Source organism: Octopus bimaculoides, chromosome 9 (assembly GCF_046866305.1).
Source record: "Octopus bimaculoides isolate indiv1 chromosome 9, ASM4686630v1, whole genome shotgun sequence".
In the NCBI taxonomy this organism is placed as follows: domain Eukaryota; kingdom Metazoa; phylum Mollusca; class Cephalopoda; order Octopoda; family Octopodidae; genus Octopus; species Octopus bimaculoides.
The window spans coordinates 34110112-34128414 of NC_142936.1; the positions used below are offsets into that span (position 1 = coordinate 34110112).

At 38.7% G+C, this 18303-nt stretch overlaps 1 protein-coding gene across 8 annotated transcripts in view; it reads left to right on the top strand.

Annotated features, from left to right (window-relative positions):
* Nucleotides 1-18303, top strand: part of LOC106875106 (mitochondria-eating protein) — a 69933-nt gene that overhangs the window by 31333 nt on the left and 20297 nt on the right. For 5 of the 8 annotated variants that reach the window (XM_089357366.1, XM_089357368.1, XM_014923090.3 and 2 more), the window contains exons 3-7: nt 971-1160; nt 1629-1806; nt 6226-6384; nt 7752-7924; nt 12916-13060. In XM_089357366.1, the coding sequence (XP_089213492.1) occupies nt 971-1160; nt 1629-1806; nt 6226-6384; nt 7752-7924; nt 12916-13060 (845 nt within the window). Of the gene's footprint in view, nt 1-970; nt 1161-1628; nt 1807-6225; nt 6385-7751; nt 7925-12915; nt 13061-16258; nt 17348-18303 lie in introns of those variants that run through there. The other 3 variants (XM_052970576.2, XM_089357371.1, XM_089357372.1) reach the window with 1 other exon arrangement.

Sequence of the window (18303 nt, forward strand, 5' to 3'; positions counted from 1 at the left end):
AGGATAAAATGTTCCACCACTAAGTTTAACAATCTAAGATTTTGGATAATTTTTCATGAAGCTATTACAAATAAAATTAATGTTGTATTTTATTACCCTGACTATAAAGTTATTGCAGGCTACTGTATATTAAAGATTGGTATAATTGGTGATGTTGGAGTTCAAATTTTTCAGGATGCCACTAAGCGTTTTACCTGCATGTCAATGATTCTGCCAACTCCCCACCTTAAGGACTGTTAATATTGATGTTCCTTTATGTAAGACAGATATTGATTATTTTATGAATCTGTAGTGGCGCGTGTGGCCACCATCTTGGGAAGTGCCATTGTGCATGTGCAAGGGATTTGCCGTCAGCGGAAGTACCCGAGCACGTATGCGCAATGCAACAGGTGGAGAAAAAGCAATAGCGTTCGCTCTTTTTTCTCTCAAGCAGCTGTCGTGACAACACGTATCTCTCCCACAACTCGACCCCGACATGTGGTCGAAGCTTCTTTGGTATTCTAGCGGCATGCCTATTCACCCAGGAACAAAACGGCTCTACACCAACCTAGAATAAACTATTGATCTGTTGTTACCGTTATCCCTCGTGTTGTTATATTTCTGGATTTAATGATTAATATAAGAACTGGGGAGAGACGGCTGAGCCATCATATCTCATCCAATTCTTATAAATCTAACGCAGTTGGAAATTTACAACATAACTAGAAGGAACTGATAAAAAGATCACTTTTTTCAAGGAAGATGACTCCCATGTCATATAAACAAGGTATCACAAACTTGGAAATAAAAAACACTGAAATTAATCCAATAAAACAAGTATGGGAACATCTTGATAGAAGGTTGTGAACAGGGTTGTCCAAAACTACAGGGCTGAAAGAAGTATTGACTGAAAACAAATTTTATATCAAATTAATAAATGGCAAAAACCATACAAGTAACTGTAACTATTTTACTTCTTTTTCTTTTTAAGGTGGACTTTATGGTGGTGCAGCTGCTATAAAAACAAAGTTTCTTCCTTGGTTATCCCATGATTTAATTTCTGGTAATCGAATGTTACTTCCTTCCTTTGGAATGCAACTGAAAGACTATCAGTTAACTTATCAGAATAAGGAAGATGAATTAAGAACTATTCAAGCAGAGAATGCAGCTTCTCAGGACAAGTGAGTAAATAAAATATGCAATAAAGCAATAAAAAATTCTAAATTTATCAGAATCAATACGACAAGTTGAAGAGTTAGTTTAGGAAAAGGGTCAGCTCAGAAGCCCATTGTTTGAAGATGATTAATAAATTCTCTCATAACAAGTTACTTATTCATTCTGAAAGGACAAGAGAGTTTTTTTTTCTTTCATTTAGCAATTGTTTTTGTGAAATAGGTTAGAAAGGATCATTTTGGAGGGTGTTTTGCAGAGTGGAATTGAAATCAAAGTTGGCAGTAAATATGGTACCTTGATCAGCAAGGTACTGCTTACAGAGTTAAATTGTTTAAAAAACAGTAGCTAAGAGGATTTTATAGTATAGGGAAAATATAGACAAAAACATGGTGCTAATGATCAAATACATTTTTTAACTGTTTAAATGCTTGTAACTTTCAAAGAATTTATTTCTCCATCTATTCTGTATTTGATAGAGCTAAGCTGGTTGTGCCACAAGCATCTTTGAGTGCAGTGCAAGAACTTCAACAGGACCAAGTTGTGCAACGTTTTAAGGAAATGTATTACACAGACAGAATGGATGCCATGAACATATTGAAACTTTATTGTGATGATCAAATTAAACTAGAAAAAATAATCTTTACTGTTTTTCAGGTGAGATCTCTTGAATGATGAATAAGTAAGTATTTATGAGAGCTGTTTGATAGAAAAGGGTAATTATAGTGACAAGTTCAGTCAATGAAGAAACTAAGATTCAGGTTGATAACCTTTAAGCCTCATCCTTATTCCCTTCTATTTCCTTGTTTTAGAAGTTCTGAAACACTAATTCAAGATTTAGTATTCATGATACCTTATTGAAAGTACTCTGAAATTTTGAAGCAAATGTGAGCATTAGGATGAACATTGTCAAAATTTCTTATTAGTTTATTATAGAGACATCCAAAACTCAAATGTCATGCTCAGTATGCAAAGCAGGAATGTAGTAACTTGATATGTAAACCAATGCAGTTGAGGTGTATATTTCTTTCAAAGGAACTTCAGATAGATTGATAGGAAAACATGATAATATGCAATATATATTGATAATCACTTTTCTGAAGTAACTTTTTTTAGCATTGGGAAACAGAATGAAAGCAGTGTATCTGCATTACAAAGCATGTTTGTGAACTTTAGAGATTTTAGTCTTTGTTACAAATAAAGACTTCTAGCCACAAATCAGCCCTGATCTTACTGTCAGCTGTAACCTTCCGTCTTTTATTCAAGTATTATGTACACTTAACTATATTATTATATTGTTCAATATATCTCTTTTAAAACAGTTGGGTGTTAGTGAAAGAGATTTAGCTTATATTTCTTACAAATTGGATGACCACAAAGTTGCTCCTTCGAAAGCTTCTGAGAAGTATGTTGTACATATCATTGAAAATGAATTGCAGTCAGGAAAACTGCTTTGTGATTGATCTACTGTACTGAATTTAGAATCTGCTCTTAAGTTGAGAAAACAAATATGGATTAGAGACGTTAATTAGTGTATGTGAATTGATAATTGTGCTGGTATGTAATGGCAAAAGATAATGTGTGTAAAGTGAAACGGTTGCATGCAGTCTTACAATCTTGAACTGAAATTATCTTTGTCTTCCATTTTTCTGTTAATTCAATCAACTATATTTCATTTTTAATGATAGCACTTTGTGGCATTTCTTTTGGCATTAAACTCTGATACTTATTTCATTGACCCCCAAAAGGATGAAAGGCAAAGTTGACCTTCGTGGAATTTTGCCTGGTGTAGTAACAATTCAGCCAACTCACTACCTTAATAATAATAATAATAATAATAATAATAATAATAATAACTCCTAGCAGTACTCATGGAAATTCCATAGTTATTTTGAAAACAGTACAATGAAATTATATATTATTATGAAACATTTGATTTTTGAGATGTGAAAATCTATGTCGGCAATATTGAAGAAGCAATTTATTTAAAAAGTGTTCATGCAACAATGAAAAGTTCATACAAAATGCAAAGTTCTTGTTTATAATTTTAATGATTAGATTCAAATGGTATTTCTCTCTTATCTTAGGACATTTGTTTTTGCTTTTTAGGCATACTCAGTAAATTACTTGATTCAAGGTAACTTTTTTCATAGTACCAATTTGCCTGTGGACCTGGCATTAATTGTACCCATTAATGCCATTATATTCTTTTAAATCGGTTTACAATAATAGGAACTATATACTTTAATGACTATGTAATACTTATGAAGTTTACTTAGGACACTGCTGATAACTAGGGAGTTTCATTATTTGATATTATTTCAGCATTTGACTTGGTCTGAGACATTATCCACCCAATTGTAAGTGGCATTTTATTTGTGCATTGCAAAGCACCTATAGGATGAATTTTGCTTACATACCTGTATATACCTAACTATTACTACAATTCGCTATATACGAGGTTTAGTCCAATTTCATTTCCTAGCACTGTCCATCTAACCGCTGAATTACCAATACTAGTTGCCTCCCCTTAACCACTAACCCGTACATTCCCCAATTCTTCCCTCATGTATGTTATAACGTTAAGATGCTGAAGGACATAAATGGCCCTCAATGTTTTTTCACTGACTTATCCCCCGCATCTTTTTCCTTTTCTTGTTTATTTCATAAACAAATCCTTTGTAACGATTTTAACTTGTAACCCCAGTTCAAATTGTAACTGACCAATTGTGGTCCAGATGGAGAATATGTAATCGGAACCTTTCCCCCCTTAGCCATGTATTTTTTCATGACGAAAAAATACATGGCTTTCGTGATGTCAACACACATACACACATACACACACACATATAATGAATGTCATGGTGTGTCAATCAACACACGCACACATTCACTATCTGTAACAATACACACACATAGTCTTCGTGCTCTCTAAGAAAAAAAATGTTGACTTTTTGACATACACAATATTTAATCATTCAGAAATATTTTAAACTGAATGTGATTTCATCATCCGGAGTGTGTTAATTTCTGTAAATTTTTTTTATTTATTTACTTTTGTTTTAAAGTGAAAGATGTATGTACATGTATATGAAATAGACGTGTGTGTGTGAAAGAGAGAAAGAGAGAGGAAGAAAGAGAGAAAGAAAGAGAGAATGAGTGAAGGGGTGTGTTGTCATGTATATGTACATACATCGATACATATGCATACATCTTTTTTGTATGTATGTGTACTTATTTGTGTGTGTGTGAAAGGGAGAGTGTGAGTGAGTGAACGTGTGTTCTCGTGTATGTGTAAGTGGCACACTCTCTTTCTCTCTCTCTCTCAACTTAGTACCATTATAACTACTGACTTCACCTCCCTTTTCTTTGTCCTTCTGTATTAGCACTGTCTTACCTTTTGTCATCCATGTTGGTATTCTATTTTCTATATAGTGTATAGTTGTGCATACTTTTCAGATTTTCAAGCTAAAATCCTTGAACACCATCTTGTCCATGGACTTGCCAATTAGGTACTTTCTTAAGTATCTGTTTCCCTTCCTTATTTGTGATACTTTGTTTTGATCTATTTTCCATTTCACTTTTAAAATTCCATAGCCAATTTGTTTCCCTGTTATATTGAACCTCTTGGCTTCAATCTGACTAAAGGTTCTCTGCTGCTTTAGCATTAGGCACATCGTTGTCTTGATATTCATTCTCATTGCTTAGCTGTTGGTAAAATTTCCTGTTTCTGAAAAGCCTGTTCTGCTGATACTTGTTTATTCTTTGCTGTTATCTAGCTATTTTACTTGATATCTCTACTAAGCTGTTCAACTTGATTTTCAAGCCTCCGTGTCCCTTGCTTTTCCTTGACTTTTAACTCCAAGAAATTCTACCGCAACAGAAATCGCACAGTATATGAGGTGATTTACATTTGTTATATTTTCAATATTTTCAATATTTGTTAACAACTCATCCAGCTTCTTTACTACTTATGTAGTTTTTTTCATTCAATACCCCTCAAAGCTGGTTGTCTTGTTCTTTCCATAATTCATGTCTCATTAAACTGATCAGGTAAGCTCCTTTCCTGTTACAAAGTAAAAATTGCTTTCATCTTCACCAGTATTTCTCTTTTGATGAAAGGTATTTAGTAGTGGGTTTAAAAAGTAACACAGTAGTCATGATGATTTGAAGAAAGGATGGCTTTATCTGCTAGGTTTAAGTGAAGTTTTCAGGGATAACTAGTTCTGAGCAGCAGAACCTATCATAGTTGCAACAGAAGAAGGACACAGCTCAATGATGGGATCATGTTTGTAGATTTTTGTGAGTGAAAGATTTGTTACAAAATTGTGGATTTTGATTGTAATCTAGAATGTAGATACATGTAAACAGGTACATCATTCCAAATATCTGAGGTAAACTTTTGTTAAGTTAACTTTTCAGAACTCAGTATTTTCTGATTGAAAAAGAAATCCTTTCTTTGTGAGGTAGTCTAGGCTATGTAGTTGGTGTATGTTGGATATAGTCCTGTTGATATGTATAGAGTCTGTTGATTAACTGTGTTGTCATGTATATTTCAGAATGGTTATAATGTCTCTGTTCCTGTAGAACGATCTTGCTTGGTAGGAGGAGTTGTAATTGCATATGAATGAGGTTTGTACATCAAATGCAAGGGAATTAAGAATAATGTTGTCATCTGTGTTTTGAGGTGACAAAGAGCAAATCTTAAGTTTCTTCCAGATATGTATAGTATTCAATGCTAAGAGTTTGCAATTCAAAGCAAAACTTGTCAAAGATATTTGACATTTTAGCTCATCAGTTACACTAGAAGAGAGAAACTAGTAAATTACTTTGTTTATATAAATATACAGTAATTTTACTTGTTCTCTTAATGAGCGATTTTATTTTTATTCATTAACTATCAATAATTGTAGGCACCTTTTTGAGGCATAAAAAGGATGCTTTTTTTTTTATTAAATTACTTTTTGATTTTTAATTCCAATTTTTCTATACTTGTAATTTATTCTAACTTTAATCATTATTATATACCCTAGAAAATGTTTTATGATCATCATAATATATTTTCAACTTTCTTAGAAAGCCTGTTCAGCAGGACGATTTAGCCTTCATCAATATAAAGCCAAACTTCGAGATTTTTTTGATGGCAAATATGACAGCCCTCAGTCAAAGGAGCAATTGATTCAAGAGTTTATCTTCAGACTTGCTGGCCCTTATGATTTGGGAGCTATTGTGACTGTAAGTTAAATAAATAAGACTATATTTTGGCTTTTTTACATGATTCAATCTGATTTTCACTAATAATTTTTTTTTAATTTTATAATTTTCTAACATTATATTGATATAATGCTAAACTTGTAAAATTTTTGTGCATGATTGCTACTTCATCTTTTTATTTTCCTGTTTCTATGACTTTAAAAAGAATTATCCTATTACTATATCTGCCTGGCTTAAATGTTATCTAAACTAGTCAATTAAACTTCATAAAATAATTTGATCAGTTCTTTTTCTTCTATGAAATAGACTATTTTTCTGTCTTGGTTTTATTACTTCCTAAATTTTTTACCTTCTATCTTCAATCCATTTCTGTTTTTGACGTTACACCCTCTGCTGTAACTTCTCTGTAAAAATTAAATCTGAGCTTATCAACTCCCTACTACTACTCTCACCCTCTCTAAAGAGAGCTGACATCAATGGTAAATATGATTTCTAATTACACTGGAAGTTTTCCTTTCCTAATTTTTCCATGTTCACTTACTATCTTCACAACTTTCCAAACATTAGCAGATGTCACCAAATTTTCACTCTACATTGAGGACATCATTTCACTTCTTTCCCTAAAGTTGTTCTTGTTTAGAATCAAGTTAGTTCTTATCAAATTGACCTATGATCAATGGCCTGTCATTGTATTTTCTAGATTACATTATCGAATGTCTTTCTGTAGGTTGGAATTTGAGGGAGGCTGCTAAATTTAACATGTTGAGCAATCATGAAGATGGTTTGTCCTCATCACATACAAGCTTTCTTTAACCAAGATACCCTCTTTTGCTTATCTCTCCCTGAAGTTGTCATTCTTGGTAACTTCAGCTTCATAGTTCTCTCAAAGCAAAACTGCTGGTACAGAAGCTAAAATGTCAGCCTTTCTCTCCAAGGCTGATCTCATACTCATGTTTCTGATCAATCAGCTAACTCTCCAAATATTCTTGGTCTCTTCTACCTCCAGAATTCACTCATGACTCTGTTATTACAGTTTCTGTAACTATATGATCATGCACAACTAATATTGCACCAATGAGATGTGCAGTATTAATGTGTTTCACACCCTAATCTATCTAGAGCTGATAAATAGCTGAGTGATTCTTCTCACAACTAAAACCCATAACCAATCAATATAGGAAATAGATCTAATTATGGAATTTCTTTTATAATAAATTGTTCTTTTTTGTATTATTTTCATATTTTCCTCTTTATGAATTAAACATTCTACAAGTACTTTACATCTTCCATCCATGTACTTGAATTAATGTGTGACAGTCAATTGCATTAATACTTACTACAATCTATGATGATTGTTATTCCATTAAACTTATAAAATTATTTTTTAGGATGTTATTGAAGATGTGGATTCATCCTTAAACTACTTACTTCCAACTGGCTGCAGTATTTCAGTAATTCAGTCATTTATCCGTGAAGCATGTAAACTAGGTTGGAATATGGCTTGCCTGGTTATTCCCATTGACATTGACCTTGGAATTGAAACAGTTTTTGATCCAGTGAAGTATGTTTCTTCATACCAGTAAAATTTTCACTTGTTTGGAAAAGATATCCTATTTATTAAGATAACTACAACTAAGCATGTGGTTAATGATTAATTATCCATAAAGATCCATAGTAGAGATTGTGTCTATCTAATTAACACTATATAATTGATAGTTATTTGATCAAAATAGTCCAATACTTATAGAGTTGCTCTGAGAAATATTAAGAGATCTAGAAATATAAACTCAGTCCAATATCATACTATTATTGTGTTGTAGCTGATGGAGTGGTATAAGAATAGTAATGATTAAGAATAACAGAAGAAAATTCCTGATATACAGGAAATAAAATACAAGACTTGGATAAATAAAAAAAATTTAGTCTATCTAAAAATTTGGTCGATTGCAGGTATGTAAAATGGTTGTAGCCCAGATATTGCAGTTGCAGATTGTATTTCAAAATACAAATTAAGCCTACAATTTAACAAAAAAATAATAACAATAAGGTAACACAGAGATTAAGAAAATATTAAATTGAAAACCCCAGACTAGAGAAAGTTTAAGGTTTTGGGCATAAAAATTTTGAGTAGAACTGACGTTTGACCAATTATTTTGTTCAGTGCTTGACAAATAACAAATAGGAGTTAGTGAGATTGATGCAGTTGACATACATCATGAACATTTGTAGGTTTGTGTCTGTATGAAAATCATAGCTTGAGTTAGTGTTCCATCTCTGGAAAGGAATGACTGTAACAAGTGTTAAGAGTAAAATTTCAGTGATGGAATGAGTGTATTGTGTGGGCCAGAGTAAAGAGGTTTTGTTCCTCGCTAGTTCAGAAAAGCAGAATTCATTTTAATAATTGCAGAGCAGGTGGAAAGAGGAAACATTGCATCTGTGAGATAATAGTTGAAGTAAGTGTGATAGTAAGTGAACTTGTGGACTGGCTTTCTTTTGTATACCATATAAGATATTTATGTGTGTAGCAGAAACATCACCCACGCACTTTAACTTCTAACCCACTCTCTCTGCCAGGATTGCCAGATCATTTTCATAAAAGTAGCATAAAATTTTCAAAAAGTTGCAGATTGTATTAGAAAATAGCCCAAAATGAGAATTTTGCAGTTTACCAGATGGCAGTGTCCTAAAAAATGTAAAAGCATGTAGTTCTGTTACATGAAGCTCATTCTAACGAGCCTGCTTTCTGCCTTTTCGATCTCTACTACATTGACTAATATTGTATAGTAGAGCTGGTTGATTTTGTATAATGTGGTATGATGTCAGTGTCTGGGGAGGCTGACCGGAAGGGGAAAAAGGGCAGAGGGAGCCTCGATCGGGATTCGTGCACTTTTCAAACGGGGTTGTGGTCAGGACAAGACGTGTTAAGCGACGGTCTAGGTTTGGGAGAGGCAGCTGCTATTCCTGGTGTACTTTGGGTCGGGGCAAGCTTCAAGGATTGAATACCGCAAGACAGACTCGCAGTCGAGGAAAGGAAAACCGAGGTAAGGCGATTACATCTACTCGTACGCACACACCACAAGCTATTTCGGCCCCACGTGCAGAAATTCGCCGCGATGGCAGCCACCAAGATTAGGATTGCCAGCGATGTGATCAGGCCTTTTAATGGCGAAGGAGATGTGATGGCTTGAATACGAAAAATTAGGCTCGTTGCCAAGCTGCAAGGAATAAGTGATGTGGCGAGTCTCATGGCTCTATACTTGGAAGGGAGCGCCCTGACCCTCTACCTAGAAATGGACGAGGAAGAAAGATTAAGTGCAGAGAACGTCGAACGGAGGTTGAGGGAAGCGTATACGGAGAGCGAGTACGCTGCCTTCGTAAAACTAGGAACGATTAGATGGGGGGGAGTACAGGTGGATGAGTACGCAGCAGAAGTGCAAAGACTGGCCACGCTGGCTGGGTTTACAGGAGAAGGCCTGGACAGAACGGCGCGGCTGGCGTTTGTAAATGGATTCCCCGACGACGTAGGGATCCGATTGCAGCAGTTGCCTGGCGGGAGAAAGATGGCGCTCAGCGAACTAGTAGCACAAGCTCGTGTGTTGACACAGCACGTCGGACGGAAGCCGATAGCGATGGCGGCGACAGAGGTACGTTCCGACAGACGACAGCTTGAGAACGGCATGAGGAAGCCTACCGAACAACGACAGCAGCCGTTCTCGGGCTGGTGTTTCAAATTTCAGGGGCCGCACATGGCGAGGGAATGCGCCGAATCGGGGCCCGTCTGCTATCGATGCAGGAAGACTGGGCACATCGCCCGTGATTGCGACCAGGGAAATGACCGTGGGGAAGTTGCTGCCTCTCAAACTTTCCCCGCAACCAAGTAGAGGCGCTTGTGGAGGCGCTGCCCGTGGTTGAAGTCGAGGTCGAGGGGAAGAAGTTCAAGGCCCTCGTGGACACGGATTGCACGACTACCCTCGTGACGCCAAGGGTGGCGAAGAAATGGTATGGGACGAGTAACGTCCGGGCGGTCGACGGTAGAGAGATCCGTTGCAGGGGCAACTCCAGTCTGGAGATAGCGTTACCGAGCGCGGCGCTGAGGCTACGGTTGATTGTGATCGACTATGTGATAGACGGGGTTGATGTCGTGTTGGGGATGGACGCCATCAACCGTCTTGGTGGCGTTAGGATTGCAGGAGATGAGGTCACGTTCGGAAGCGTGGGGGCATCGTGCGCCGTGAGTCGGGACCGCCAGGGAGAGCAGAGCCCCGTCGAGGACAGTGCCACTTACACCATCGAAGACAAAGATTTTAAGGCGGCGTTTGATGGTCGGAGGTGGACAATAGAGTGGCGATGGAAGGACGAGCCCCCACTACTAAAGAACAGGGTGAGCTGCTACCAGCATACGTTGAAAGGTCACGCCGGCGTCGAGTTCGACGAGGAGGTAGAGAGATGGATCAAGGAAGGAGTCCTTGTCCCATGGAAAGAGGAGGTGGTGAGTGGCGTGCTGCCTCTGATGGCGGTGGTGCAGCCGACGAAAGGAAAAGTCAGACCGGTGCTGGACTTTAGGGAACTGAACGACCATATATCGTGCCACATGGGAGGCGAGGCAACGGACGTTTGCGGTGAGACGTTACGTGTGTGGAGACAGTCGACCAAGGCAGCGACGATCGTCGACTTGAAGTCGGCATATTTGCAGCTCCGTGTGAGTGACAAGCTGTGGCGATACCAGCTGGTGCGGTACAAGGGCCGGACGTACTGTTTAACCAGGCTGGGTTTCGGGCTGAATTCCGCTCCAAAAATTATGGCGATGGTGCTCAAGTCCGTCCTAGGGAAAGAGGAGAGGATCAGGAAGGCCACCAGTTCCTACATCGACGACATTTTGGTTGATGAGACTGTAGTGCCAGCCACCGAGGTAGTGAGACACCTGGAGAGGATCGGGCTGATTGCGAAGCCGCCTGAGTCGATGGTGGGGGGAGCTGCGCTGGGGCTGAAGTTACAAAAAGACAGATCGGGCGAGCTGGTGTTCTGGAGAGGAAACGAGATCCCAGAGCTGAGTTCCAGCGTCAGCAGGAGAGAGTTGTTCTCGGTTTGTGGGAAGTTGATCGGACACTATCCGATCGCTCGTTGGTTGCACATTGCATGTAGTTACATCAAGAGACAAGCAGAGGGGGAGAGTTGGAGTGACAAGGTAGGAGAGGCGACGGTGGCGATGATGCGGGAAATCCTGGAGAGAACGAGAGCGGAAGACCCGGTTAGAGGAAACTGGTATGTGCCCAAGACGGAGTGTGGGACGGTTTGGTGTGATGCTAGCAGTATAGCGATAGGGGTTGTGTTGGAGATCGAAGGTGCTGAGGTGGAGGATGCGGCCTGGCTACGGAATGCAGACGACTTCAACCACATCAATGTCGCTGAACTAGATGCGGTGCTGAAAGGGGTGAACTTGGCCCTGAGATGGGGACTGCGCTCGATCGAGATCCGGACGGATTCGGCCACCGTGGTCAGCTGGGTAGGAACAGTAATTACCAGCGAGAAGAGAGTCCAGACGAAAGGTGCCGCGGAGATGTTGGTGAAACGCCGCCTAAGAGTTCTGGGAGAGCTGATCGCCGAGTTTGAACTGAAGCTGAACGTGGTTTTCATGCCTTCGGAAAGAAACAGGGCGGACGCACTGACCAGGGTGAAAAGGGCATGGCTGGAGGAACCGGAGGAAGCAAGGAAAGGGATAGCGGCAGCGTGTCGGCTGAGTGACTCCGAACTGAAGGAGCTACATGCTATGCACCACTTGGGGGTGGATAGGACCCTGTATCTGGCGAAAATGGTTGATGCTGACATCACTAGGAGAAACGTTAAGAAAGTGGTCGCAAAATGTGACAGATGCCAGTCCATTGACCCCGCCCCGGGTGGGCATGAGCAGGGGAACCTCTCAGTAGAGTGCAACTGGAGGAGACTGGCTGTGGATGTGATGCACTACCATCAGGAAATGTATCTCAGCATGGTCGACTGCGGGCCAGGCCGGCTGGCCATTTGGAGGGAGCTGAGGACAGGCATTGCCGATGAAATTGCCCGCATTCTGAACGGGATATTCTTGGAGAGGGGTCCTGTGGAAGAACTGCTAATGGACTTCGAATTGGAGTAGGGGTGAACGTGATCTTTAAGATCAGGGTGGCGTGTGGTATGACGTCAGTGTCTGGGGAGGCTGACCGGAAGGGCGAGTTGACCGGAAGGGGAAAAAGGGCAGAGGGAGCCTCGATCGGGATTCGTGCCCTTTTCGAATGGGGTTGTGGTCAGGACAAAACATGTTAAGCGACGGTCTAGGTTTGGGAGAGGCAGCTGCTATTCCTGGTGTACTTTGGGTCGGGGCAAGCTTCAAGGATTGGATACCGCAAGACAGACTCGCAGTCGAGGAGAGGAAAACCGAGGTAAGGCGATTACATCTACTAGTACGCACACACCACATATAACCTCCACAATAAATGATTAGAAGTTTTTTTTTCTAATTTTAATGTTATTTGAAAATGTTCTTCATAATTTATTGAATCTATTTTATTTACTATTCAGATATCGCCGTAGTGTCAATTCAGATTACAGAAGTCGCATAATCAGTCACTATATATGGCCATGTCTTTTCCTTGGTTCTTCTTTGGCCAGTAACCGGAAAGTTATTTACCAAGGTGAAGCTGAAACTCGTAGTACAGTTGATCAGGTAAGACTTCAGTTAGGAACATAAATAATTATACTGTTTATGTAATGAAAAGAAATTTATTGTAAACAGTCGTAAACATTTTTCTTCTGACACTCTTCACTATTTTTTTAAACTAATAGCTTCATAACTAAATGCACCTCCCAGTCTAGTACAATGAAGGTAGCTTCTCAACTAGCCATCACCTTCAGATTATCGTTATAAGCATCCCACACTTATATCAGAGGCAATCTTGTGCCCCACTGTGCCTGACCATACTATTACCTGGTAAACTGCAAAAGTCATGGAAATGCAGCCATAGTGATGCAACTTGTCTAGGTTGTTGGGTAATCCAAACAAACCCAATAGTTTATTAAAGGGTTCTGCTTTAACTACATGGAGGACATGTGGATCCTGCATTTATAGTGAATGTAATTCAACTAGAGAATAGTAACTGAATGAAAACTGATACACTGTAGAAAGGAGACTTTAGTCTTGACAGGCACCCACTCTACTGCTGGTGGTACGATAAAACCATGTTACCAAATGTTTGTCTGTCTGTCTATCTGTCAGGACTCTCATGAGTTTTGCTGCTAACATGGAATCTAGTACAACCAGTTGCATGTTCGGGTCACTGGCAATTAAATTGGAACCCCCACCAAGCTAGCTTGGTGAAGAACATTGCTAGAAAATCCACCAGGACTAAAAACAAGACCTGTAAAAAGGATAGATGAACCCAGAGTAAGTTTGACAACTATCTCGCAATATCATAGGCATTCATAAATTCCAGGTTAGTGTCTGGCATGCTGGAAGACCACTGAGAGTGAGGTACTTCTCAGCTTTTGCTAAAGAATATCTCTGGGAGAAGGTCACTCTGATGTAAAATCAGATGTACAGGAATGGCTGGCATTGGACACTTTAAGAATCTTTTGCACTTAAGATCAGAGTGTTCTCACATTCTTGAACCCGTGATCCATATTAGCACTAGATGTCTTGCCTTGGTTTGTCACTGGATCATGTCAATATGGTGGTGGAGTGTATGAGGTGTGCAAACCTTATGGAGCCAAAAAATTTTGCTCAGGCATTGCTTTGTCAGTGATGGTCATACTCATCTATGAGTTGATAGCCGTCATGTAAGTGTGTATGTATGTATGTATGATTAGAATGGTCTTTGTTGGTCAAGAGTTAACATTCATCATGTACATATGTGGGCATGTATGTGCCGACATCTTTGTTTACATTTGTGTTCCACAAAAGTTACTGGCTATCTGTGATTTTGTTGTCATCACTTCTGTCAACAATCATCTGCTTGCTTCACAGCTTTTCAAGACATGTGAAATAAAAGATCCCTTTATTGAAACATAGGTAAGGGTTTGTGACGGGAAAGTCATCCAACTGTAAAACAGTACATCAATAGTATATTTGTTTAGCTATGACTGCATGGAAAAAAGGCATAAAAATGAATGTGTGTGTGCATGTGTTACTGTCTCCTTGCCTTGACTTCCATGTGATAGTTGTAAATAGGTGTCACAGTGTCCTTTGTTTCCAGTCTTCTGTGAAAACATGTCTGGTCATGGGGAATATTACCTTACTTGAAAACAGGTGAGGGACAAGAAGGGCATCTGACTGTTGAAAATCTGCCTCAGCAAATTCTGTCCAACCCACGAAAGCATGAAAAAGTGGATGTTAAATAATGATGATGATGATGATTATATATATATATTTTGAGCGTGGCCGTTGCCAGTACCGCCTGACTGGCCTTCGTGCCGGTGGCACGTAAAAGCACCCACTACACTCTCTGAGTGGTCAGCGTTAGGAAGGGCATCCAGCTGTAGAAACTCTGCCAATTGGAAATATGCTGTGCGTGAGAAGACCTGGCAAGCCAAGTGAGACCTAAATCTAAGGCCTCAGTCTGTCCACTTATGCGTACATTCCTTCCTTCATTGGACACTAAACTCCACTTGTGAAGACCTGTTGAAGCAAGTGAAATCGAAATTGAGTTAAATTGGACACTAAACTCCACTTGCGAAGACCTGTTGAGGCAAGTGAAATCGAAATCAAGTTAAATTTGACACTAAACTCCACTTGCGAAGACCTGTTGAGGCAAGTGAAATCGAAATCAAGTTAAATTTGACACTAAACTCCACTTGCGAAAACCTGTTGAGGCAAGTGAAATTGAAATCGAGTTAAATTGGACACTAAACTCCACTTGCAAAGACCTGTTGAGGCAAGTGAAATTGAACTAAATTCGACGACTGGCACCCATGCCAACGTCGTCTCCCTCATTGGACACGAAACTCAGCTTGCGAAGGCTTATTGGGGCAAGCGAAAGCGAAATTGTGATGGCACCTGTGCCCAGCGTCACCTTTCTGGCACTTGTGCCCGCGGCATGTGTAAGAACTTTCGAGCGAGATCATTGCCAGTGCCCCTGGACTGGCTCTTGTGCAGGTGGCACATAAAATACACCATTTTGAGCGTGGCTGTTGCCAGTACCGCCTGACTGGCCTTCGTGCTGGTGGCACGTAAAAAGCACCCACTACACTCTCTGAGTGGTTGGCGTTAGGAAGGGCATCCAGCTGTAGAAACTCTGCCAAATCATATTGGAACCTCGTGTAGCCATCTGGTTTCACCAGTCTTCAGTCAAATCGTCCAACCCATGCTAGCATGGAAAGCAGACGTTAAACGTTGATGATGATGATATATATATATATATATATATATATAATTGAATAAGATAGGGTCAACAAGGAGGAGTACAGTTGGACAATTATTTTTTAATCACTACAAATGTTTCCATACAACATAGTTCTTCATATATACAGGAATTTAATTATGCAATGGTTTACCTGTATAATGGGATCCAGTTGTATTTCTTCAGATGATATTCAATTGCTGTCTCTGTTAGTTACAAAACCTTCGACTTTGATGCTAACACATCCATCTGCCTTGTTTTAATTTAGTAGATGCTGGCAGTTTGATTCTGCTTGCTGTTAAAGTGCTTTTGCATGCCTGCTATGACTGGTATTGGATGTATTGCCTGTTTATTTTGTTCTGCATGTTAGGCTGCACATGTGAAATTTTATTATCTGATCTTCAGTATTCATTGGTTCAGAGACACCCACACACTCTCCCATATAAATAGGGTGCATAAGATATTTGAGGACATAATTTTTGGGGGTCATTGCTGCATTTTTTGCTAACTCTGTATAATCTTTGTTTCAGAAAATAATAATGGCAGACCCTCAGCTTACTCAAGAAATGAAGAAACATAGGCTGAGCATAGTGATTTAGAAATATCTCGATCTTTAAAAGTTGCCAGATCTTTCATCTACAAAGTTTGTAAGGAGCTAGAGACTGAAGATGGAAAAGTATCTCCAGTATCAAAGCACAAAAAGCATTCTAAATTCTCTGAAATCATCAGAACACTTGAATTTATCCAGCAAGTTCAATAGATCATTGATTACAATCTCAGAAAGTCCATGAGGTGAATTGCAAAAGATCTCCATGTGTTAGAAGGAACAGTCAGAAATGTTGTCCACGAAGACAACAGATATAAGTCTTATATGATGAGGTAAGGTCAAGTTGTCAGAAAAAGCAAAAGAAAAATACTACATCAAATCTACATGGCTCTCAAACAAACTGAAAAATCCAGTAGAAGATTTGATTTGGCTTTTCTCAAATGAGAAAAACTTCAACCAAGATCAAAAAGTTAACAGAAGAAATGACAAATGGTTATGTGCAGACCCTTCTGAAATTCCAAGTGTTATGCATACAAAATTTCTTGCAACTGTCATGGTTTTAGGGGTTGTCAGCAATGAAGGACATGTGATGCCTCCTTACTCCTTTCCACAAGGCCTTAGAGTTAACTCTGCCGCCTACAAATAATTAAGCCCTGGATAGACAGTGTATGCAATGGAAGGTCATATGTGTTTCAGTAAGACTCTGCACTATTACACATGGCTCTAGTAACACAGGAGTGGATGGCTGAAAATTTTCATGATCACACAACCCCTAACATTTATCCTTCTAATTCTCCAGATCGCAATCCATTGGACTATTACATGTGGAGCATTGTTGAGAGTGAGGTCAATGAACAGGCCAATAACACCAAAGATTCTTTGAAAGTTGCCATAGTCAGAGTAACGTCCAAAACAAACCAGGACTTCTTGATTCAAGCATTTAGATGCTTTAGATCTCATATAGAAGCAGTTGTTGAAGCTGAAAGTGGCTTTATTGAATAACATTACAGAAAAGGTTTATTTTTATCCTCATAGCATTTTTTGATAAATAAAGTTATTATCTGTTATTATATATGTTTTTTTATAAACATGAATCTGTCCTCAAATACCTTACGCACCCTGTATATTCATGTATATATGCTCATATACACACGCAGATACACTCACATATACCTTCATACATATACAATCACTTACATATGTAATATATTCACATACATATACATCTCTAGGCATCCCCATATATATACATATATATGCATACTTATATACATACACCAATCAACAAATACATGCACAGACATACATTTATTTACATATATGTATGTACTTAGGTATATTTTTAGGCACTCCTATACATATACATATGGGATGAGAAGAACGGAGTGGGGGACTGAATTATAATTATTATTTTTATACATCTTGAAAATGTATACTTGGTGTAGTGATTACACCTTGGAACTTTCTCGTCATGCTTGTTTACCAGGTTCTTATTACTCAGCAGTATACTCAATGCTTCCTCAAGGCTAAGGTCACATTTACCAGACTGCAAATTACATGGGTGTGCATTTTTTATTATTGACCATTTTATTTCATATTTAATTTTTGATTCTTTCAGTCTCCATATTAGGTCTGCCAGTGAAGTTGTGTTATTTTATTGAATGACGAGATGTAGTGGCGATAACGGACATTGAATTGGTTTTCCGAGGTACCTATGTATGCATATCTATGTTGGGATGTGGAGATTGTGCATTTGTATATTATGTTTTTTAGACACATTGGTTCATGAGCGCACAAGCAGATTTTCTACGGCATATGCAGTTATTTGTACTATTATTATGTTTATGTTTATCTGGTAACTTTTTGATTCTGTTTTCATGATGTTCTATTTGATTGTTAGTGTCTAAAGCATTCTGGAATTGGCTGTCTTTTTTGTTGGATCTTTTTTGATGATTCATTCTAATTTTATTGCCTCTTTAGTAGAAAGTGGGTTATACATCTTTAGATTGTATACCTGACTTTCTACTA